Raw genomic sequence first — 24939 nt, 5'->3', positions numbered from 1 at the left:
AAACATATTTGATTCTGATGCTCTACAAAAGATTAAGATCCATTTGACAACTTTAGGTAGCTACCCAGACACTCGTTTAATGTTAAAGATGAGGCAGTAAAGCAGAAAAGTTGCAATACAGGAATTCAGGTTTCCTCTGAGCTTATTTTGCTCTCTAATTGCTCTTTCCTGTCAGTAGCAATGCTTCAGCTATCATTGTAAAACAAACACAGGACATCCATGTTGGATGTAACAGCAAACAGGGAAGCTGCCAAGTGCTTCTTAAAATCCATAGTAGTTTTCTACGATTGCAGAACAGTTAGACAGTCCTCTTCTTACTTAATTCAGAACTGGCTTGTTAATGTATATATATATATTCTTATTTTAAAAAAAGGTATTGGAATAGTAATCTAACTCAGTCTGATTTTAAATACTTTTTTTGAAATGAGACCTAGAGATTCCTTGAGACAACAGTTTAAATTAAATCCATGCATAATGAAATTCACATAAGTCAGAACTGCAAATGTGGAGGGATGACTTGCGGTTGTCATGTACATTTACTGATTTATTTAGAGCATTTGTATCCCGTCCTTCTCGACCCTCGAAGGGGGACTCAGGACGGCTTACCTTTGGTAGTCATTATATGCTGATAAACAGTTAGAGCACAAAATAAACATAAACAGGTCAACAGCAATAAAAATACATTAAAAAAGCAATAAAAATACATTTTAAAAATATTGGCCCTTAAAATATTAACACAACCAAGTCTGAGTCCGCAAATCCAAATCATAGTCCAGAGTTCCAGTCCAAGGTCTCTTAATTGACAATTCTCACGAGTCATTACTGTTGTTGCTCAGCCAGCTACCTGAATGCTTGGTCCCAAAGCCAAGACTTGAGTTTCTTCTTGAAGAAGAGGAGAGAAGGAGTCACCCTGATTTCACTGGGCTGTGCATTCCAGAGAAGGGGAGCCACCACCAAGAAGGCCCTATCTTTCATCCTCACCAATCGCGCTTTTGAAGGTGGTGGAATCGAGAGCAGAGCCTCCCCAAATGATTGTAAACTCTGCGGGGGTCATAGAGGGAGATAAATTCGGACAAGTAAACTGGGCTAGAACCGTATAGGGCTTTATAGGTCAAGACCAGCACTTTGAATTGTGCTCAGAAGTGGACCGGCAGGTATAAAGTGGATACTTGCATGTATCATAGTATTTTGAACATTGTGCTTGTACAAAGCAGTCCTGAAGTAGACAATTCTGACGTTGTGTGAGTGCAAGCAGAGAACTGAAATTTCTTGAATGAAACTTAAGAAGGATTGCTAGTAAGGGTCTTCAAGAAATTGGTACACTTAGCTTCTCTTTTCTTTTAGGGGTAAAAATCTTGTTAGATATGTAAGGATGCATACAAATCAGGAAGAGCAGGCAGTCAGCAGCTGAAAGAGGTGAATTCTGGATACAGCATCCATCGTCCTTTGAGTTGTTCCGCTGTTTGTATTACTGAGAATGTTTAATTATTTTCCCTTCCCTTTCACAACACTGGGTTGTAATCTTCCATCTTTGACTTTACCACAGGGATTCAGCAGTCTCCAACAATAAAACACCGCACAATAGCTCCATCAGCCATATAGAATCGGTCCTCCAGCAGCTTGATGAAGCCCAAGTACAGATGGAAGAACTCTTCCATGAAAGGAAAATTAAGCTAGACATTTTTCTTCAGCTCCGGATTTTTGAACAGTACACCATTGAGGTAATTAACTATACTCTTTAAAAGGGAAGAACCTTTTGCACAATGGGAGTTAGCACAATAAAATTGGGTTTAAAAATAAAAAATATTCCACAAAACTGAATTGTAGTAAAATGCCCGCAAGTAAGAATATAGTAGACTCTCAGTTAACATGCACCCTTGGACATTGGTACATATTGGATGTAGTTTCTTGTTGCTTGAGAGTTACTATTTAAAATGACATAATACTATATCCCATGCTATACTATACCATAAACTCTGTATTGACTTGATATCAATATTGAAATACAGTAATTAAAAGCAAATAAAGACAAACTTAGCTTACTGAAACACAGGGTTACTGTTTTACTGTATTATAAAAACTGTTTTTGTATTTAAAGCTAAATTTCGTTGTTATTATTTCTTCATTGTTTGCTGGTTTACTTGAGAGTTCTGGTTGCTTTAGTTCCAGTTCACTGATAGTCTACTATTACTACAGTAATATTAAACAGGATGTTAGGATGTGATGGGTGACAGCTGCGTGCATAATTGGTTTTGTATTTGGAAACAAAATACATTATAACACTTACAAAATGCTGACTATCACTTTTGGTAATTTTTGCAGTCAGATTAGAGCCTTTTTCCTTCAGTTATTAATTATATACTGTACAGGCAGTTCCTAAGTTACAAAAAAGATAGGTTCTGTAGGTTGGTTCTTCAGGTGAATTTGTATGTAAAGTCGAAACAGGTACATTTCTTTAGTGTAACTCTGGTGCAAGTCCTGGCTGGAAAGGTCTTGAATTTTGCAAGGAGTATTGCATGTTGGCTAATTAGAAAACATAGCCAAGTAAAATGTATGTGGGCTGTAAATTCCAAATAGAAAACAAATGCACACCTGCTCATGACTAAATGGCTACTGCTAATAGAGACGTAAGCCACCCAATTTACAGTAAATTCAATGGATTTTGTTAAGTGACCCCGCTTGTTCCAGTGGACATTATATACCTCTTCACCTCAGTAGAATTGGAAGAGGGTGATCTTTCTTCTCTATTCCAGCCTCGTGGACACCAAAACTTTATCTTTGAGGTTCTGTGGTCAGTAGTGGAAAGGGGGAGATGAGACATTTCCGTTGCACTGATGCTACGACTCCAATGCAACACTAGATTTACCTTGTGACAGGGCCACTGAAAGTGTTCCACATTGCTCCACTTCACCATGTTTCGTGGGGAAACTGCTATCCCATGCCCCGCATCGGCAGGCTCCTCCAGCAGCTGATCCAATGGGGGCAAGCGTGGTGCATGTGGCTTCTCCCCATTAAAGTCAATGGCAACATAGGAAGCCTCATGTGTTGCCATGGCAGAGGCATGCCAGTTCCGCCCTCCTTCATCCATGGAGCTGGCACGACGTCTGATGGGAGCTTGCTGGCTACATGGGTGACCAGGGTTAGATCGGTGTATGCCACCAATTTTAGTCCCATATGATGGGGCCATGGAACATCCAATGTGTTCATTTTCTCCAGTGACAAAGCAGGGGCATGTATACTCATATCCTAAATAAATCATACCAATATGCAAAATAGGTCCTTTACGTACTACAAGATCTAATTAAATTTTCCTTATACATTTCTGGTAAGTTATCAAAGCATTTCCATTATTCCATAGTGACAAAATTAACTCTGAAAATGAAGCAATCTTTCAGGTCAGCATTTATTAAACACATGTATGTGGAGAAGTACTTCAAGAGAAGGAGTCCTAACCATCAGACCATAGCATTCTCTTTTTGTAAACTTAACACTGAAGCCTCAAGAGTTTCCCAATAAATATACTTTTATACCACTCATGTTACTGAAAGAAATATTTGCATACCTACTAATGCCCTCAACCTTTCTCCCATAGCAACAAGCTTTGTCCAGGAGGGAACTTTACATAGAAACCACGGATAATAGCAAACCTTATTGAAATGAAGGACCACTAGCCAAAAATGCCATAGGGTCACACTCGAAAACCTAGAGAATGTCTAAAGGTAAAGGTAGTCCCGTGACATTAAGTCCAGTCATGTCTGACTCTGGGGTGTGGTGCTCATCTCCATTTCCAAGCCGAAGAGCCAGCGTTGTCCATAGGCATCTCCAAGGTCATGTGGCCGGCATGACTGCATGGAGCGCCGTTATCTTCCTGCCAGAGCGGTACCTATTGATCTACTCACATTTGCATGTTTTCGAACTGCTAGGTTGGCAGAAGCTAGGGCTGACAGCGGAAGCTCACGCCGCTCCCCGGAATCGAACCTGTGACCTTTTGATCAACAAGCTCAGCAGCTCAGTGCTTTAACCCACTGCGCCACCGGGGGCTCCAGAGAATGTCTAGAGAGGACATATTTTGTTGGACATGGATACCAGTCCCACAGATATGAGGGTCATACTGTATTCTTTAATTTCTGCCCACAGTAACATTTGCAGAGTTTGCAGAATGCATGTTTCCTGTTTGAAAGAAGACATTGACAGTAGATTCCTCAGTCTAAAGAGATGAAAACATCACCAAAGTCTAGCTACGATGGCCTACTTATGGTCTGGTCACAGCTCCTTTTTCTAAGCTATTGATTTCTCAAAATTGAAAATCACTTTCTGAGTAGTTACATATTTTGATCCACTGATTTCCATGCACTATTTCAATTCCATTTGTCTGTTTAAAAATAGTTTTAGTAACAAATTCATATATTACAAATCAAACATTAAGAAAAGGAATTAAAACAATAGTATCAAGCATGTTGAAGCATAATCACAGCAACTAAAGTCACCTAAAATCCTCTTGGGAGAAACTGTTATTTTATTGACTGCGAAAAGTGAGAAAAGATAGGGTCACAAGCACATATTTATATTTCACACACTCTCTCTCACACACACACACATATAGTACTTATCTGGGGGACTGTAGGGCTTCACTGCATGCAACCAAACCTCTATGGAATAAGGACTACCCCCATTCCCTTCCCTTTATAGAAATGCTCCTCTTCAGTCTTTGTGTGATTATCAGAACAGCTGTTCTTCCTATAATTGATTTAATTCAATGTTTGAAATGTGAAACATCTAGGGAATCTAAAACACTTAATTTTTCATTGACATTGAAACTCCTACTTGATTTTTGATGTGAACAGATTTTGAGTGGGCACAGGGTGCTGTGTTTCATGTTGCCTTTGCAGAACTCAGTGTTTCCCAATCCGGATGTCTGTCAGCACTCTGATTTGTCTTTGTATCAAGCCATTGCTAAGGGGAAGAGGGATTTTTACATCAATACAAAATGTGACGTGGCACACATCATTGTAAGACTTTGAATTTTACACCTAGACCTCAGGCACTACACCCTCAATTCAGAAGGATGAGAAAGTTGTGACAGTAAATGAAATTTTCATAAACTCAACTTCCTCTTGAAAATCTGGCACTGTGAATGCCTTTGATCTGCACCATTTTTCTGGCTTCTAGAGTACTGGAAAAAGGTTACAATCTCAATATTTTGCATAATGCTTTTCTTTTCTCTCCCTCCTTTCCCTTTTGGTATTTTAATATTTTTTCCTGAATGTACCAAAATACGACTTTGCTCATTTTGAAGTGGTAATTCATGTGGCAGTGTGTGTGTACAGACAATACACATCCCCAGAATTTCTTGAAACTTGGGAGAAAATAAATTGTAAATGATAAACTTCCCTAATAGATGAATACTGCTTACCAGGGTTGAAGGACTACTGCTGTTTATTTTGTCTAGTACAAGTAAAAAAACAAAACAAAACAAAAAACAGTAGAGGTTTACCATTTTAGACCTCTAGTAAAACTCTGTGATGAGAGTCATCAAAACGGTACTTGTTTAAGCTTTGTTCCCAACTTCTTCTCTCTGAGTTCCCCAATTAACAGTTGTTCCCAAGGATCCAGAAAGTATCAGATTCCTTTACCAAAACCAGTGTTGATCTTTTTTAAAAACTATTCCCTTATTTTCCCTTTTCCTTTGCTATATCTATTTACTACTGAATTTGGGCCAGAAAGGCAGGTAGTTTATTTATTTATTTATTTATTTATTATTTACTACATTTATATACTGCTCTCTCTCTCACTCACCCTGAGGGGCCTCATAGTGGTGTACATCATGGCAAAATTCAATACCACCAATACACATACATATAAAATCACTACATAACATTAACTAAAATTGATAACATATAAATATGAATTAAAACATTAAAACACTATCCATAAAAACATCATCACATAAAACAGGATATTAACATTTCACCATTCCCATTGTTATCATTTAGCTGCTTCATTTAGGTGTTATACTACAATACTATCACTTGCAAAACGCCTGCATGCATAACCAAGTTTTAAGTTTCTTCTTGAACACCAGGAGGGAGGGGGCTCATCTAATCTCACTAGGGAGGGAATTCCAAAGTTGAGAGGCCACCACTGAGAAGGCCCTATTTCTCACTCCTGCCAATCGCAACTGTGAAGGTGGCGGGAAAGAGAGCAGGACCTCCCCGATCTTAACACTCAAACTGGTTTGTAAAGGGAGATACATTTGGACACGTAAGCTGGACTGGAACTGTTTAGGGCTTTATAGGCTAAAGCCAGCACTTTGAATTGTGCTCGGTAACAGACTGGCAGCCAGTGGAGCTGACTCAGCAAGGGGGTTGTATGTTCCCTGTGCGCTGCTCCAGTGAGGAAGCTGGCTGCTGCCCATTGGACTACTTGAAGCTTCTGAACAGTCTTCAAAGGCAACCCTAGAGTGCATTGCAGTGGTCTATTCGAGATGTAGTTCTTATCCAGTTCTAATGCACATCAGAAAATGTGTTTTCAATGGGTTTCTTTTGCATATATCAATTTACATGAAAGTGAATTCTGCTCTTGCATTATACATATTGACTGATTTTGTACATAGTCAGGACCCTATTGATGCAAAAAATGGTTGGGGGAGAAAGGTTAAAGAAATGGACATTTGACTTTCATGCAGAGTTAAAGAAGGCCAATGTCTGTTCACAAGAATATTGACTCTCCTTAAAGGTGTGCTGATTTGTGCTTTTAAAACAGTAAAAATGCCTGTACAGATAAGAGAAATAGCATGCAGTGAACAGACAATAAAGTCTGAAGAGAAACATCTCCCTGTCCCCTTCATTCGTTTTTTACACTTGAAACTCGGGGCAGCTTTGTCTGAGTAATCATAGCACTAGTCACTCATACAGAGGCTAATATTGTACTTTATATGTGCTGAATAGACTCTAATTTATTTGATTCCTTCAATTACATATAAGCTTCAGTTCAAGATGATCTTATCTCAAAGACTTAACTATATAGCTTAAACTTTATAGCTATTTAAAGAAATAAAATATGCAATAAAAATCTTGCATCTAAACCTCACTGGCTTATATGATTAGTTAAATTTATTGTTGCGATGACTTTGAGTTTTAAAGATTATTTTAAGTGTATGTCTTGTACTGTAATCTGTTTTTATCTTAGTCCACATTGTACTATTTTTTTAAAAAAACTTTTGTATTGTACCTTTTAAATTATAACCAAAGTATGGGATTGTTAGCTGTCTTGAGTCCGCACAAGGAGAAAGGCGGGCCATTTTTTTTTTTTTTTGTCATGTCAGGAGTGACTCCAGGTGTGAGAGAATTGGCCATCTGCAAGGACGTTGCCCAGGGGACGCCTGGATGATTTGATTTTTTTTTATCATCCTTGTGGGAGGCTTCTCTCATGTCCCCGCATGAGGAGCTAGAGCTGATAGAGGAAGCTCATCCGCCTCTCCCCGGATTCGAACCTGTGACCTGGCAGTCTTCAGTCCTGCTGGCACAGGGGTTTAACCCACTGCGCCACCGGGGGCGTATATGTAAAGATACTACTACTACTACTACTACTACTAATAATAATAATAATAATAATAATTGCTGTTGTTGTATCTTTTAAAGCAGTGATTCTCAACCTGTGGGCCCCCAGGTGTTATAATTCCCAGAAATCCCAGCTAGTTTACCGGCTGTTAGGATTGCTGGGAGTTGAAGGCCAAAACATCTGGGGGCCCACAGGTTGAGAACCACTGCTTTAAAGCTATCTCCAACTTAATGGCAGTTCTAAAGTGTACCTATCACTGGGTTTTCTTAGCAAGATTTGTTCAGCAAACTCTTTGCCTTTCTCTGAACCTAGATCTACACTACCATATAATCTAGTTTCTGAATCTAGATTATCTTCTTTGAACTGGGTTATATGAGTCTACTCAGCCAGATAATTCAGTTCAAATCAGATAATCTGTATTCAGATTATATGGCAATGTATATGAAGCCTAAGTAATTTGACTTGCCCAAGGTCAACCAGTGATGTTTCCATGGCTTAGCAGAGATTCAAACCCTAATTCCCAGAGCCATTGACCAGTGTTCAAAGCACTGCACCATGCTGACTCCTTAAGTTAAATTTATGCTATAGATTGTAACTGTAAAATAATTTTTAGATATTTTTTCTTGGTCACCAGAGTTTTGAGTGTTGCTTGTTTTCCCTGTGTTGTTTATCCTGTGTTGTTTGTTTTTCCTTTGAAGGTGACAGCTGAATTAGATGCCTGGAATGAGGACTTGCTAAGACAAATGAATGATTTCAATACTGAGGACTTGACTCTGGCAGAGCAACGTCTGCAGCGACACACAGAGAGGAAGTTGGCTATGAACAACATGACCTTTGAGGTCATCCAGCAAGGGCAAGATTTGCATCAATATATCATGGAAGTCCAAGCTTCAGGTTTGTGGAACAATACTCTGTGGCATATAAAACCTCAAATAAAAGGTTGTTTTTCTTTTGACAAAAATCAGTATAAAAATTGGATTCTCTGTCCACACTAATGATCTTTTCTAAGACAAGAGAGAAATATATGCAAGTATTCCAGATGTTCACAAAACAAATCATACCAGAAGACAATGAGGGCATAGCCAAGAGAAGAGGTTCAGCATTTCCATCCAGATAGGGTTACTACCTGATGAATTAATATGGGGGAAAATACTCATTTATTTTCATATCCAGTTGTTTCTTTCCTTTAAGTCTCAGGTTACCATGCTTTCACATCTATGAGAAAGATTCTCAAGGAGCTGAAAAAAAATCAAGTATCCCCCTTTTATGCCGTTGAGCCAATCAGCTATGGGGACAGACTCTCTGAATAACAATTTGCCGTATCAGCATACACAGAAAAACTAAAATGAGTATCTAAGAGTCAAATTCCATTAAAGATTTTTCTGACCTACTTTTTATATGACTTTTGCCTGAGATTACCTCAGCGAGCTTATGGAGTTGACATCTCCATCTAATCACACTGAAATCACAGTGGACATATAGAAGGAAATCCTACATATTTGAGGAATCTTTATGCACGCCCAGTTACTTAAGCTGCACAAAGTGCAAGGAAATTCAATAATGTGGCAAGGTAAAGCACTGACATCTTGGGATATGTGGTTTGGTAAACAGCTGAACTGAAAACCACATGGAAGTGAAAGTGCCTAATTCATTGGCTTTCCTGGCCCAAACAAAACAATGTTTTCCTTACCAAATAAGGTAGAATGATTCTTGAGCTTCACATTCAGAGCCTGGAAATCTAACCTCCCCTTTGGGAACAAGGTTCTTTCAAGATGTCAGGCATTGTACATTTGTTATAATTAGCTTGCACATAGTGTTGTATCCTCAGGACTTTTCCAGCATGAATGTCTTTGATCTGACTGCATTCACAATTTTCAATCACACACACGGCTGGTGTATTTCTGATTGCGGTAACTCCTCAGTGGCAATCAGGAAAAAGCCTAGGATATCAAAGGGCGGCCGTGATCCCCTGTGATGAATGATTTGCCCTTTTTGTTGTGTCACGTGTCACAGGGTAGCCGCTTTAAGACACATTTCTGCCATTCACGGGGACAAGGCAGAGCTATTTTACCTGTTTGTTTTAATTAACTGAAGGTGGGAAAGTAACTGCTAATTAATATTTTGATTTGATGGATTGGCCTACTCTAATGCAATTAGAATATTAAGTATTCTCTGAGTACAGGCTTTTCTAAATATCTTTCTAGGTTATCATGCAGTATTACCTTGTCTCTGTGAGACTGGTATTCAGAGTTTCATTTCTCCATGTCATCTCTAGGCATTTTTATAGGTCCTTCAGCACAATTCTATGTTATTCTGGGGTCAAATATCCCTTATTTCAATAGGGCTCACTGTTATCCATGATTTCACATAACCACAGAAAGTCTGTTACCCATATTTCTATAGCATCATACTTTCATACAGCTTGTATGTTCTATCGTATATTCTACAAAATCATTTCTTAGTAACAGGCCTGAATCCAATTTAATTGGTCAACAGTTTACTCTGCCACGCTCACTTTTTTGCTTGCTCTTGTCTCATGGCCAAGTACAGATCTGTTCTTGTAATATTTTTAACTCCCTTGTAGCACCTGCCTTTTCAGTGTTAACCCTTTTAACCCGTGGGAACCCAGACTAGGAAGCGGTGGCCTTTTAAGGGATGATTCATACATGGGTCTGCACAGTTCCATCATAGGCACGTTGTTTCTGGTGCCAAATGTTGCTTTATTTGAGAGAGAAATTTCTGAAGAATTTTACCCTACATGATACTGTGTGATGTAGTGTCACTGATTGCCATGGAACTATATAATAAACCACATTACAGCATCTGCCAGATTGCCTTCTCAGTACTTCGGACATCTGAATTAGTTTATTATGTAAATGTTAGGTGGTTTTGTATTAAATTTCAAAATTTTGATCACTTGTTGGCCACAGCACTTTCCTGTGTCATTCTTCGTAATCTTCATAGCATGAACTGTCTACTATTCTATCTGAGGACATTTATTTCATTGCAGGCATTGAACTAATCTGTGAAAAGGACATTGATCTAGCAACACAAGTGCAAGAGCTACTGGAATTCCTTCATGAGAAGCAGCATGAGCTGGAGCTCAATGCTGATCAGACACACAAGCGGTTGGAGCAGTGCCTTCAGCTCCGGCATCTTCAGGCAGAGGTCAAGCAGGTCTGTGTTTTTACTATCGCTCTCTGATTTTTTTGGAATGAAATGTTACACCTTGCTGCTACACATGGAGGCTGTTGAACTGCTTGTCTGCACTATGCAAAATCTGTCACACTCTAAGCTTGAATCAACTTCATATGGTCCTGGGTCTCAGAGTAAATGAAAAAAATTGAAGATTTCTCCTTGTGTGAAAGGTCTCTTACACATTAGTGTGGGCTCTGTTCATATTCCAAATAGAAGTGTCCTCCAAGATTTTAAAACAACATATCTTGCAAATGCTCCAGAAGGCCATGAGCTGGTGAGGGTAATTGAAGATGTTTTATTCAGGGGTCAAAGTAGCTGCTTTACTTTAGTTTAATTCCACTGTGTTTTAAGACACCATATGCACAAAACACATACAAAATGAAAAGGCCAGTTTATTCCTCTTTTTTGAATGATGATAAAGAAATCATGGGTATCCTCAATTGTTGACTTGATGCATTGGTGGATACTGATGAACAAAATAAAATATAACACAATTATTTTTTTTAAATGGTTCCTGTAGATACAAGCCTGAGATTGGTGTTATTACTATGTCAATAAAGCAATGCTCCACCTTGGGCAACTGTGGAGCAGAACAAACAACTCTGCATCTGTATGCTTGCCCACAATGCCCTGCTTCATGCACAGAGGAAGAATTTTTTGAAGCTACAAACAATGTGGTTGGCCATTTTTGGTCTAAAATTATTTAGCCACTTGTGCTTCCTTTATTTTATCAGTTTTATACTTATTTATGCAATGCTTTTGGCACAAAATAAATAAATAAAACTATGTCAATCCAACACTCCATCTGAAAAACCACATGTGTAGCTCAAGGGTACTCACTTCAGGTTGAAGCTTAGGATTTTAGAAACCAACATAAATGAGCCAACATAAAATGCTCAAGTTAATCTGCCTTTGTAGCAAGCACTTTTAGGGTAATTGATCTTCAAATGTTAAAGGTAAAGGTTAAGGTTGTCCCCTGATATTAAGTCCAGTCATGTCTGACTCTGGGGTGTGGTGCTCATCTCCATTTCTAAGCTGAAGAGCTGGCGTTGTCCATAGACACCTCCAAGGCCAAGTGGCTGGCATGACTACATGGAGTGCCATTACCGTTCTGCCGGAGCAGTACCTATTCATCTACTCATATTTGCATGTTTTCGAACTGCTAGGTTGGCAGAAGCTAGGGCTGACCGCGAAAGCTCACGCCGCTCCCCAGAATCGAACCTGTGACCTTTCGGTCAACAAGCTCTGTGCTTTAACCCACTGCGCCACCGGGGGCTCCGATGTTAAATAAATCAATCAAATGTTAAATAAATCAGCAAAGTAAGGTATATTTTTAGTACATGTTATGGATGTAGTTTCTATAAATGCTCAAGTTAATCTGCCTTTTTAAAAATAACATATCCAGAGCAAAAGACCCAGAGCTGTAGATTGCCTTGTTAATTATGTAAGATTGTCTTGACAATTGTGTAAGCTAATTGGATTTAATATCTACTACAGAAACTGTTATTATAAAAACCTCAACTTTCATTTTTAAAAAAGAAAAAACAAAACCTGGCTTCTGATCATCTTTTGATGTAGAATAGATTAATGTATGCCAACACACTAATTTATTCCAGTCTCACAAATGAAGTCTCATAAACTAGAAGAGGTTTGGAATGGGATAAAGGCTTGGATCTTTAGTGTTGTTCATAGTCCTTAGCATGCAGCAGCTTCTGCACCAATTCGCCATTGCTTGCATTTTGCATGGAGTGACATCTTCTCTTCTTCCACCCATTACCTTTTAACAGGGTTGACTGAAACTCTGCCTGGTTAAAGCTTTCTAATCCACATGCTTTCATGAACCAACCTTGAATCCATCACTTAACTTATAGAAGTGGCAGATAAACTGTCATTTCCAGTTTCATATAGTTTCTCCTCAGATAATACTATTACTAATAAAAAGATACATCTGCTGTCCAGTTTAAGGTAGCATAGGCTATACTGTTAGGGCAGTATAATTTAGAAGTGATGCTCAGCCTCATTACTATAGACACCTTGCTGATTTGATGCATAAAGTTCAGATAAATCTTACAAAATATTTGAAACAATTCAATTATTTTTAGAGGAAACACAAAGCTTGGTCAAGATATATAGCAGAATATGTTCTTTTCAATTGTGAGCAAAACCACTGTGGTGGAACAAGAATTCATTAACTGGGGGGTATTTCTTTTGTGAAATGTCAAAAGACCACAGCTGCTGTGAAGTTACAACTGTTTATGCAAATGTTAGTAACACTTGCATGGATATACAGACTAGGAACATGTTGCCAGTGGTAAAACCTTTTTTTTCCGGAATTAGACATTTGCTATACCTGAATCAAAAAGTAGAGAAGACATACTGTGTTTGTGCATTGCATTCTAATAGGCTGCTTTATTTGCATGCAATGAATGTCTAGGAAACTAACATCTTGTTCCTTACTTTTGTGATGTTACTTGGGAGTCCCCTTGGGGAGATGGATGGTATATAAAGGTTTTATTATTATTATTATTATTATTATTATTATTATTATTATCAAAAAGGTTTAGAATTTAATTCTGGAGATATTGCTGGCAGGAGGACAAAACAGTTTTTTTTTTTTTAAGATTATGGTGTGAGATGTCGTATTCCCTCAAATTGGAACATAAACTGGACAATAAATGAAATAACTGTAAATACAGCTCACACTGACTGCTGTATGGGCTAAATAATGTAGCGAATTGATCAAGAGTCAAGTATCAAAATGTTAGTTCAGTAGATCCAGTACATGGTAATGAAATGACGTGTGGGACTGCCCATTTGCCCAACTTTAACTCAGTATTTACTCTTACTCCCCATTACTCACCCATAATACTGTGTCACATCTTCAGTCAACTAACTTTCTCAGTGTTACACTATCATATGTTTTCTGAATGTTGCTTTCCATAAGAACTTCACGACTGAGATTTTCCTTTTACAAATGAATTTGATCACCATGCCAAATAGAGAAAGGAGAGCCAGACACTAAATTGTGTGTGTATGTTAATCCAGATGTTCCCATCTTAAATATCTTGGTGTCACCTTAGATCAAACACTAACATTTAGGAAACACTGTATGAACACCAAGCACAAAGCATGCAATAACATCCCGGGGAAACTTACTGCAGTGTATGGGGCGCAGACCCAAATTAATATGAACATCAGCTCTAGCTTTGTCTTACTCAACACCTAAGTATGCCTGCCTTGTTTGGCACAAGTCTGGCCTTGCAAAGCAGGTGAATATAGCACTGAACAAAACATGTAGAATAATCACAGATGTCTCAAACCTACACCTGTTGATAGACTATAAGCTATCTGGCATAACCCCCCCCCCTCCCCCACGCAATGTGTGATGGGAAGTTGTTGCTAACTGTGGGAGAAATAAGGTTGAACGCTGTGAAAGCCACCCACTGCATGGCTGTCCGCCTCCTACCAGCAGACTCAATCAAGGAAATGCTTCATGAGCACCACAACTCCTCTTAATGTTCCCCCAGCAACAACAAGTGTATCCCTCTGGCAGCTAAACCAAGAAATCCCAATGGGATGGCCCCCCATGAGGGTCTCCTTCCAGGGGCAAACCAAGAATGGGCAACTTGGAAGTCCCTGAACAGACTCAGAAGTGGAGTGGGCAGATCAAAAGACAACCTGGCAAAATGTTACTACCTAGAAGAATCCTCCACCTTGTGCGACTGTTGAGCAGCCAAACAACTCCGCATCTCTATGCTTGCCCACAGTGCCTTGCCTCATGCACAGAGGAAGAACAGTTTAAAGTTACAGACAATGCTGTCGCTGTTGGCCATTTTTGGTCTAAAATTATTTGGCCACTTGTGCTTCCTCTATTTTATCTGTTTTATATTTATTTATGCAAAGTTTTTGACACAAAATAAATAAATAAATACATCCAGAAAGATTCTAGATGGAGTAGTAATTATGTCCAGGCTTCCCTCTATAATCCATACTAATGGTGCTGATACATCATCGAAGAGAAAGTAAGATTCAAAGGAAAGGAGGCAGATGTACACTTGAAACTGACTATATCTACAATTGAGATGTTTAATGCTGGGAAAACAGGAACAGTGTTACCTGTAGGATCCTATGTTGAAAAGTATCTGCAAACTGTCCAGAAGCCCATGTGGAGCACATTAAAGACTTATGAAGTTCTGCCGTGTTTGCTTATGGCTGTAACTAATTTTGAATCTTCCTGTTCTTGATTTGATTTAGGAACTCTCCCAGTACATGATCTGCTCTGTAACATTTCCTACAAATTCCTTCATATTTTAAGAGAAGGCTATTGTTTTAATAGATGTGAATGAGTCATACTACTTCCATTGTGTTCTCTCACCATCTATATAATTTAAAGACAAAGCAAAGTGCCATTGCTTTAGGAGTGAACTTTCTGACTACTGCAAGAGAGATGTTAACAGCTGTGGTTCATTAGAGTTTCTGTCGCTTTATTGGGGAACCTTCGCACTTGGGTGCTTTTCAGCAAAACCCATGTTGAGAGTTCATTTTATTTGTTCAGCTGAATACTTTAAAAGTCAATTTATTATTAACCTGTGAATTATTTCAGCTATAACTTTCCCTGGAAAGAACTGGGTTTAAATATATCAATGCCCTGTCATAAAGTGGCTGGATTTGGCTTCCTGTGGGATGAGTCATAATCAAAATCACTTAGTAAAATTGGAATCTATATTGATTTTGGCATCTTCTTCACTTCCAACCCAGATCCAAATGGGCTTCACTTTCATTGTAGGATATCTGAAATGATGAATGGTCTTAAACTCATTACCAAATTGCCCTTGCTCCTAGGAGCACAGGAAGAGTGGGCTGCCACCAACCTGTTCTTGGTGCTAGCCCTACTTAACTTCTGCTGATGCAGTAAAAACTCTGAAGAGGCTATAATGCCTCCATATAGTTGCTTTTTAACATAATAGCAATTGGAAATCCTGGAAATTGTGCGGGTTTTGCCCTTGTCTCGTTTAGGAAAGCTTTTCTTTTCAATAGTATACTGCTTAGGCTTGAATGTCGAAGAAATGAGTTGATGTTTGGAAAGTGCAGTACATGCCAGGACTTTTCCAAACCTCACTCACACTTCATAAACAGGTATTTAAGTTTTTTCAAAAACCAATCTTAGTATGAGAAAGACATTCTTGAGGGTTTCTTTCCCCAAGGCTTCTTCAGCTCTATAACACTCTTGACTAGACACTACTATGTGAATGCCCTTTCTGTTGCTAGTGGCCTGTTAGTAGTAGCCACATGAGAAAGAGACATCAACTAGAGTTGTGCTGCTTCATGACTTTAGGAGTTTATCACGTGAGGAAGCAAATCACGCTTATAGCAGGACAACAGCATCTTTGCTTTGGATGTATCACATAACATAATTCCTTTCCTGCCACTTTTCTGGAAAGATTTCTTTTAGAAATATAAACATTTTAATAATTACCCCCTCTTGTAGAATAAATGCGTTATAACTGTCTACTCAAGCCCAGAACAGAAGGAGAATGACTCCACGGAACAAGTCCCGCTGTTATTTTGCTGTAATTGCCATTTGCATGCCTCGTGTTATAATCCCCTAAGTTAAAAAGAAGAGTTGGCAGAAAGGTAGGAAACAAAACATTTGGAGAACATTTTATCCTTGCACCACCCACTCCCAAAATGTGCTACCCCTCCCCTCTGCCAGGGATAAGGGGCACCCTAGGCCAACCAAAAACATTCTGACTAAGGATCCATCAGCAATACAGAAGAAGACACTCTGTCCGCAGTGTCAGGAGTTTGGAAAGCCTGGATGATAGAGAAGCAATAAGTTAAATCTGCCTTTACATGTTTCTAGGCCAATGGTTCTCAACCTGTGGAAGCCAGTTTACCAGCTGTTAGGATTTCTGGGAGTTGAAGGCCAAAACATCTGGGGACCCACAGGTTGAGAACCACTGTTCTAGGCCCTAGAAGCACTTGCACCTTCACTGGGAGAGTTTTAATCCCGCTCTTAATTATAGAAATGTAAGTTGTTGTACCTGGTTGCTTTTCCTGGCCATGAAAGTGAGAAGTCTGCACTTTTATATACTCTTGACTACAGGCATGTAGCCGGGGGGGGGGGGGGGCTTGAGGGGCTTCAGCCCCCCCCCCCCTAAATTCTCATGGTAGTTTGCGAAAAGCCCTTCCTGGTGCATTATTTAAACTGTTATGTTTATTCATATCATGATTTGATCACCATACTCAATATATACCATATTCATGGGGGTATTGGGGTAATGATATAAAAGGTTTGCTAGGCTAGACCCTCTTTCACTCAGACTCAGCCCCCCCCCCCCATGAAACTCAGCCCGCCCCGCCCCCCCGAAATCCCCCCCTGAAAAAAACTCAGCCCCCCCCCCCCCGAATTGAAATCCTGGCTACGGGCCTGCTTGACTACATTTATAACAGTAAACATGACCCATGGAAACTCTTTTAAAAATTGAAAAAAGTAAGATCTGTTGTTGGAATGAGGTTAATCCCGACTCTTTTGCTTCTCGGGAGATTACTCTAACGTTTTCTAATTGTAGTAGCTTAAATTCTCTTCCCTTTGATAGTGATCAGCACAGCTACAGTTATCCATTGGTCGGCTTAACAAATTTCACTTATAAAGCGCTTTGCAAAATAGAACATGTATTAAATTTCCAAGAAGATGTAAGAGTAATTAATGTTTCCTGAATATGTGAAAGAGAAACTGAGAATTTAAATAACAACAACTCCAGAACATTTACCACCCAAATTTCCTCTCATGCGCCCAGAATTTTATCCACTTTGGCTATCACCACAACACAGAGATAGAAAAGAACAGATGGATAAGGAGAATAAAAAATAATGGTCTCCTCTCCGGTTAGTGCTGCTGTTTTTTATGGATTAAGTATACTTTATTCATAAATGCAATTTACAATGTTGTTTTTTTTTAAAAAAAAAAAAAAAACAGGGCTCAGGATTTTGAAGAAATATTTTGCCTTTAAAATATTGCCAACATTTTAAATTCAGAAAAGCAAAAAGCGCACACCTTTTCCATTTTTCTGAGGCCCTTCTCTCACCCATGCTCCTATCACCTGGCTGTCAGGACAGAAAGGGGGAAGAGAAGGATTGTATTTGAGCATGTATTTTCGAGGTTAAATTTACTTGTTGTGATCTTGTGGCATGGTATAGGAAATAAATAGCGTAATTTATCAGTTTAATTGGTGCAGAGCTAGGTGAGGAAATGCCTGTTAAAGCTGAGGAAGTCCCAGACCAAAAGAATGTTACTTTTTTGGACTATTAAAACAGTTTGTGAATCAAATTAGGTTTAAACTGAAGGGATATTTCCCTTCCATGATCTGTGCACTGTCATCTCCTATAGGTTGTTAGCTACTGCCATACTAATTAGCAATTTATGTTACAAATCCAGACCATCTGGTTGTATGGAACAGTTTAAGGGTTTTGTGAGAGGAATCTTGCTTATCAAAGAGGTTATCAGTGTAAATCAAGAAATTAAGCATAGGTGAATTTTCCATCCCTGCTGATTTACATCTTGACCCTTAAGCTCTGAGTTACCAAATTATCACAGGCTTCATTTAATGATTTCAGATTGATTCTCAGATCTGTCACTGAGTTCTAAAACTAAAGGCTCTCCATGATGATTTACTGTAATCCTTTTCACTCTTCATTTACTCTTTGTGTCTGTTTAAGTCAGTAAAAAGCAGTCAGAAAAAGTATTGATCATGAAGGAGCTGACAATTTGACCAAGCACATTCTATATGCTTGGTATTGATTAGTTGTACTGTGTCTCCCATAATAATGGAATAGTGGTGATGTTGGTTATTATTTCTTTGTTCTGAAACAAACTAACTGGATGGAATGAGGGAAATCAGAAATTACAGCATGATCTCTGTATCCACACAGGATATGCTCCTGGATTGTGCATGGACATGTAAAATTGCAGCAAAAGTGAACCTTATTAAGATGAAGAACATCTGGCACATGAAAAGTGTAGAGTCACACAGGAGGAACTAAAACATGCTTAGAGAGGACCTATTTTGTTGGACATGGATAAAGTAAACTGTGGATATCAGTCCCTCTGATATGGTGATTGTACTGCACATAAAATAGTGCTGTTTGACAGAGCAAGAAACTGCCTAGACACAGGGCACATCCAAACAGGCCAAATGTATCAGGAATATCATAGTTGCTATGCTTACTGGTTTTTCTTTTCTTGCCTTTTTAAAAGGACCCAGATGACATTCTGTTAAGCAAAGGATTCTTTTAGCTTATTCTCTTTCCTTTCTATTTTTTAATTGTTGATCACTGCATCCTGCTCTCTCCAGCCCAGTAGCCACCAGTCTCATATGCAGAACAAATCTGGGAAACCATCAGTTTTGTTGAAAGAAACTACTTTTCCCCCTTTCCCTTCCCTTCCACAAAACCCCGTCTATATCGAGGTAGCTTCAAACTGCAGTGGCTAAACAACAAGGACCCACATAAGCATGTGAAAGAAAGCCCTTAAGTGTTCAGTGTAGATGTGTCCTAAGTAATTCTGTTTGCTTTCAAGGTTCCCCAGTGTTCATTGCCCCAGCAGCATTTTCTACAAAAATGTATTTAAAGGGTTTTTTTTGTTTTTTGTTGATGTTTTGGTGTCAGGAATGACTGGAGAAACTGCAAGTCGCTTCTGGTGTGAGGGAATTGGCCATCTGCAAGGACGTTGCCCAAGGGACACCTGAATGTTTTGATGTTTTACCATCCTTGTGTGAGGCTTCTCTCATGTCCCCGCATGGGGAGCTGGAGCTGACAGAGGGAGCTCATACATGCTCTCCCCAGATTTGACCTGTCAGTCTTAAGTCCTGCCAGCACAGGTTTTACCCATTGCACCATCAGAGGCTTTTTTAAAAGATGATATAGCAATGTATTATTGTAGTTGTGTATGGAAGTAACATATAAGCTGGGAAATCTGTGCCATATGTGATAAGGGAAAATGACTGTCAGCATGGAGCCATCTTCCTCCCCTCATGCGGCTGCTCTGTGGCCTTTGTTCTTTATAGTCTGTTAGGTCTTTTGGGACAGAGCTCCTATTTTGCTTTGTTTCTGCTAGAAAATTCTATGTGCGCCAATAGTGCTATATAAATAACATATGATCACATTTACTGCTAGGTGACTTCCAACCCCACAGGGTAAACTTTGTCTGTGCCATGGGAAAATCAGTCAGTCTTCTAAAATTCTCAGGCATGTCGGCTTCCTGGGATAACAGTGTTAAATAGGAAAGTGCCTGTTGCAAAATTCCCAGATTAGATCATGGCGAGCCATCATGGTCATTCATTTGTTCCAGTTAATTGTACAGTACATGCTTTTATATCGTGCACAAAGCACCAGTCTGATATTTCAGTATTTTGGTTGAAGGATGAAAGCTCCATAATGTGCTTTAGAATCTCAAGGGTCCTTTCTTCACCACAATACCACGTACTGTTGAAAGGGAGATTCCAGAAAATGAAAAAGGTTAACCCAACTGCTGAACCAAACAGAATATTTCATTTTATTTTGTTTCTTACCGTTTAGGTGCAATAGATGCATCTTTTTGTTTTCATCTAATGTCAACTAATTTCTTTCTTCTGAAGGGTTGCAATTGCTATTTTAAAAATGCTACCATGACCGAAAAATGAGTTTTTCTTAAAGGCAGTTTGATGAATCACAATTGGAATAGATGTGTGGGTTGCAGGAAAACTGTTGAACCAAAGCTATTAGGTTTCAAAGCCCTGCATAGCATGAACAACATTTGATCATGCATTAAAGGTTGCATCTGATGGTGATATACAGTACATTCATCAGTTTCTACAATAGATAGAACATGAAAAGGAAAAAACACTGATGTTTTGTAAATAATGAAACCTTATTTTCGAACTAGCATGAAAACGTATTCCAAGAAGTTCAGAAAAATATGTCCAGAAGTGTAAATATCCAACTTGGGACATTATTTTCAGAAATAAGTTGCATTCTTCCCCATTAAACAACAGATGGCAGATGGCAAGCGAGCCACGTGTGGTGCCCAAGGCTCTCTTATGTGACCCACAGGCACTTATTAAAATCTTAGGACTCTCTCTTTCAATTAAAATCATGAAGTAAGTTTCCAGCCATCAGAGGTATGTAGAGGTGCTTTGAGATATAATGTCAAACCGTTACACAGCTGGTATCAAGGAAGCAAATAAAAAGATGCCCCTTTATTGATCCCATGAGTTCCGCATCCATATATTAACGTTCCCTTGGAGCCAAAATGCATCCCACACATTTAATGTATCAGTTTGAGCACAGAAAATTGAATAGGTTTATAAAATATAAAAACTAAAGCACAAGGATTATGAGATCGGATCTGATTTCATTGAGGCTCTATGTTTGTTTCATGTTGTTTGTTAATTGTTGTGGATCGGTGTTGTTGATCCTGTTGTTACATTTGTTGTGTTTTTAATTGCACTGACATTGTTATGATAATTTGTACCTTGTAAACCGCATTGAGTCGCCTGTTTGGGCTGAAAAATGTGGTATAGAAATAAAGCAAATAAATAAATAAATAAAGCTGAATATGGCATTTCCCTTATATGTTTTAGAAGGTCCTGACAGCCATTCCTGCTAGTCTTTACTTTCTTCCTATATTAACTGTAAATGTGTACTCATAATAAGATAGATTGATGTTGACAAGATAGCTTCACCTCAAGGAATAACATTAATTTGGTTCTGTGACTTATTCCCCAGCCCTAACATTCAAGCTGTGCTATCTTGTTTAGAAACAGTTGTGTTTTTAAAAAGAGAAATATTGTTTCTATGCTTGTTTCTGTTTTTAAAAAATGGAATTATTGTACTAAATTATTTGTGTGATTTGAGCCAGCATCTACAAAGTAGGCTGCCTTTCTGTATATAATCCAGTCATTTCAGTAAAGATGGTTTAAGACTAGATCTTCACTGCTATATCATGCATTTTGGAATTACATTGTGTGGACCAGTGGTTCTCAACCTGAGAGTTCTCAGATGTTTTGGCCTTCAACTCCCAGAAATCCTAACAGCTGGTAAGCTGGCTGGGATTTCTGGGAGTTGTAGGCCAAATCACCTGGGGGCCCACAGGTTGAGAACCACTGGTATAGACCCATATAAGGCAGCTTAACTTCATTGTATGCCAGTGTAGGCCCAGCCTTAGCCCTTTATTCCAAAACATTGAATCGTAAATGTGAAAGGGGCCTCATGGGCCATTGAGTCCAACTCCCTTCTCAGTGCAAAATCTCCAGTTAAAGTAGTCCCAGCATGTAGCTATGGTTTCACATTGTTTTCAAGCAGTTGCTTTTATTCAGCTGGATTGGAGCATATATGTGAGATTCCAAAATTTAAGAGACTAACATGAGCACCAGTAGAGACAGTGATGGCAAATGATGAGCATGGAAAACACTTGCAGTGTCAACAAACATTATTAGACTGATTCCTGTAAACACCCAACATCCTTTCTACCTTCACTTAACATTTAGCTGAGCAGGTACACAGCGCAGCCAAATATCTGTTGTTGAGACTACTCGTATACTCACCACCTTTCATTTCCCCAGAATCAGAAACAGATAGTACCTTTAATGTGCATAAGTGAAATCTTACATAAGTGTACAACTGTTTAAATTCCTCCAAATACCATCAGGCTTAATGTTATAACAATTAAGATTGACCCTTGAGTGTTTCTGCAGCTGCAAGATGGTTACTCTAGGTGCAGCTGACCAAAAAATGTTCAATTTGGGATTTTTTCTTACAGGCCACAGATATTCTTTTCCACAGTGTCTTGTGGGTTTTCATCTGAGCTTTCCCAGTTATTAGAGAGTTCACTTTGGTGAAATATCAACCTAATATCAGTTGAAAAGCTTCACTCAGAGTACTCTGTGTCTCTGCCAAAAGTACTTTCATCTAGTCCAGATTGAGTTTAATGTTGTTCATCCTTCCACCCACCCTGTAAAAGCTTATAATTTTAAAAAGTCTGCAGTGCCTCTAGGAGAAGTGCATAGAAATGCAAAGTTGGGTATTATCCACAAATTCATTTTCTGCCTGCCAAAAACCTCTGGATGACTTCCTCTAACAGTATCATGTAGAAGTTTAAAATGATTTTTCAATGTGTCTTTTAAAATCTCTTCCTTTGCTTCTGCCAGGTCCTTGGCTGGATTAGGAATGGAGAATCAATGCTCAATGCCAGCCTTGTCAACGCAAGCTCCTTGTCAGAAGCTGAACAGCTCCAGAGAGAGCATGAGCAATTCCAGCTGGCCATAGAGGTAACATTAGTGGACTTACTGTATTTGCTTTTTTCTTTCCACTCACAAATGGGTAAAAATGATGCCATATGACTAGGCATAATCTGAATGGTGATCTGAACTCTTAACTCTCTTCCCATGAAACCTTAATACTGATGAAAATGCTTCTCATTCTCTTCACCATGCTTTTGATTCTTTCCCTTCTCCTGCACTCCCCGCTTCCTTCTAGCATTCAGGGGTTCCCAGCCCTTCAGAGAAGGTTTTTGTGGTGCATCCAAAATTGCTATTCTGCCAATGGAATTCGAGCACTGGATCCTGCCCAGTGTTTTTAGGCTTTGATAGGCAACAGTACTGGTAGAAGCCTGTGAACAATTTACAAACTTGGTCTTACTGGCTGGCAGCAAATAGATAGAAAACACATTCCTCCTTTCCTGCCTCAACAAAAGGAAAAAAGAAAGACTTAAAAGTACAGATCTGATTCATTGCAGTAAATTGAAAGACAAGAGATTAGAATAGCCAATTATGTGCATCTAAAATTTATGCACTGATGAACATAGATGAACAATGTTATTTTTCCAGCATGATGTACGAATTTCATGAACTGGGCTGCTCTATGTTTTCCCCTAATTGAGAATTTATGGTGGTAAAAGAAAACAGATTGGACACCCCCCTCCCCCCAAAGATTCATCCTGGCAACTTTCTAAAATAATGTAGTTGTTAAAGAGTTACTCACACTGGCACAGAGAAGTAATGTTTATGTTGTGTTGTATTAAAATTATTATTGTATTTTTTTAGATGCATCAAAGTAACAAATATATAATAAATAATATGATATTTCAGAAATAACTTGATATAAGAAAATAAATTGAAGAGAGTTTTGAACTTTCCCCAGATTTGTTCAGTTTTCCTTTTCATTTTTTATATTCCCTGTGTGCTTAATCAAAATAGCTAAATCCCATACTTAAGCAGAAGGCTTTGAATTTAATATAACTTGGAATTTCCACTAACTTGTCTAAGTCAAGATTTCCCATCTTGTGGCTATGGGTACAGATGAGAAAGAGAGATGGGGGTAGGGGATAAACAACAGCAATGGTTTGCAATAGGATGAAATGGCCACATAAGTTTACTATTTATAGTTTCTGTATAATTTGGCTCTGATTAGATCATGGATTTAATTGTCAGTGAGCTAACCTGTTGGTCAGTTCTCCTCCTCAATTTGCTTGCCAGCTTGGTCACTGAGAAAATGTGAATTGTTGGAGGTGGGAAAATACAAAAAACACCTCACTCTAGGAAGCTAATAAGCTTATCCAGTCCCACAGAAATGGATCCAATCATACCACAAGAATAAGGTGAAATCTACTTGAGTTGCAGCCAACCCAGGACTTTATTCTTAATGCAGCCATATAACACACCAAGTCCATTCCTTGCCCTACTTCCAAGAAGTAGAACCTCTTATCCTAAAAATGAGATATGGTATTTTCTGTCCTGTTGTGGACACCTGGGTTATAATATGCTAAGAAGGAGATATTAAATGGAAACCAGCATATATTCCTACATCAGATGCATGATCCTCCTAGATCTGTGGTTCTCAACGTGCGGATCCCCAGATGTTTTGTCCTTCACTCCCAGAAATCCTAACACCTGGTAAACTGGCTGGGATTTCTGGGAGTTGTAGGTCAAAACACCTGGAAACCCACAGGTTGAGAACCACTGCACTAGAGTGTGGTGACTGGTGATAGATACCACTGCTTGAACCTGACCCATATAATCCTTAGTTCCCCTTGATAAATGCAAACTTTTTTAGAATGGGAAAACCCTCAGAAATATATGCCCTAGCTATACCCACACCCACCCATTCTATGGCCATTTTCATCAGCCATAGAAGCATATTCCAAAC

At 38.9% G+C, this 24939-nt stretch overlaps 1 protein-coding gene across 8 annotated transcripts in view; it reads left to right on the top strand.

Moving 5' to 3' along the window:
• KALRN (kalirin RhoGEF kinase) overlaps window positions 1–24939 on the top strand; it is a 607994-nt gene that overhangs the window by 399446 nt on the left and 183609 nt on the right. For all 8 annotated transcript variants that reach the window (XM_067473328.1, XM_067473327.1, XM_060774943.2 and 5 more), the window contains exons 13-16: window positions 1547–1721; window positions 8259–8454; window positions 10571–10737; window positions 22944–23063. In XM_067473328.1, the coding sequence (XP_067329429.1) occupies window positions 1547–1721; window positions 8259–8454; window positions 10571–10737; window positions 22944–23063 (658 nt within the window). The remainder of the gene's footprint in view (window positions 1–1546; window positions 1722–8258; window positions 8455–10570; window positions 10738–22943; window positions 23064–24939) is intronic.

The sequence above is a fragment of the Anolis sagrei genome, chromosome 1, assembly GCF_037176765.1.
Source record: "Anolis sagrei isolate rAnoSag1 chromosome 1, rAnoSag1.mat, whole genome shotgun sequence".
NCBI classification, from domain to species: Eukaryota; Metazoa; Chordata; class Lepidosauria; order Squamata; family Dactyloidae; genus Anolis; species Anolis sagrei.
Note: the sequence above shows the minus strand (reverse complement) of the source record. Positions and strands in the feature narration are given on the sequence as shown.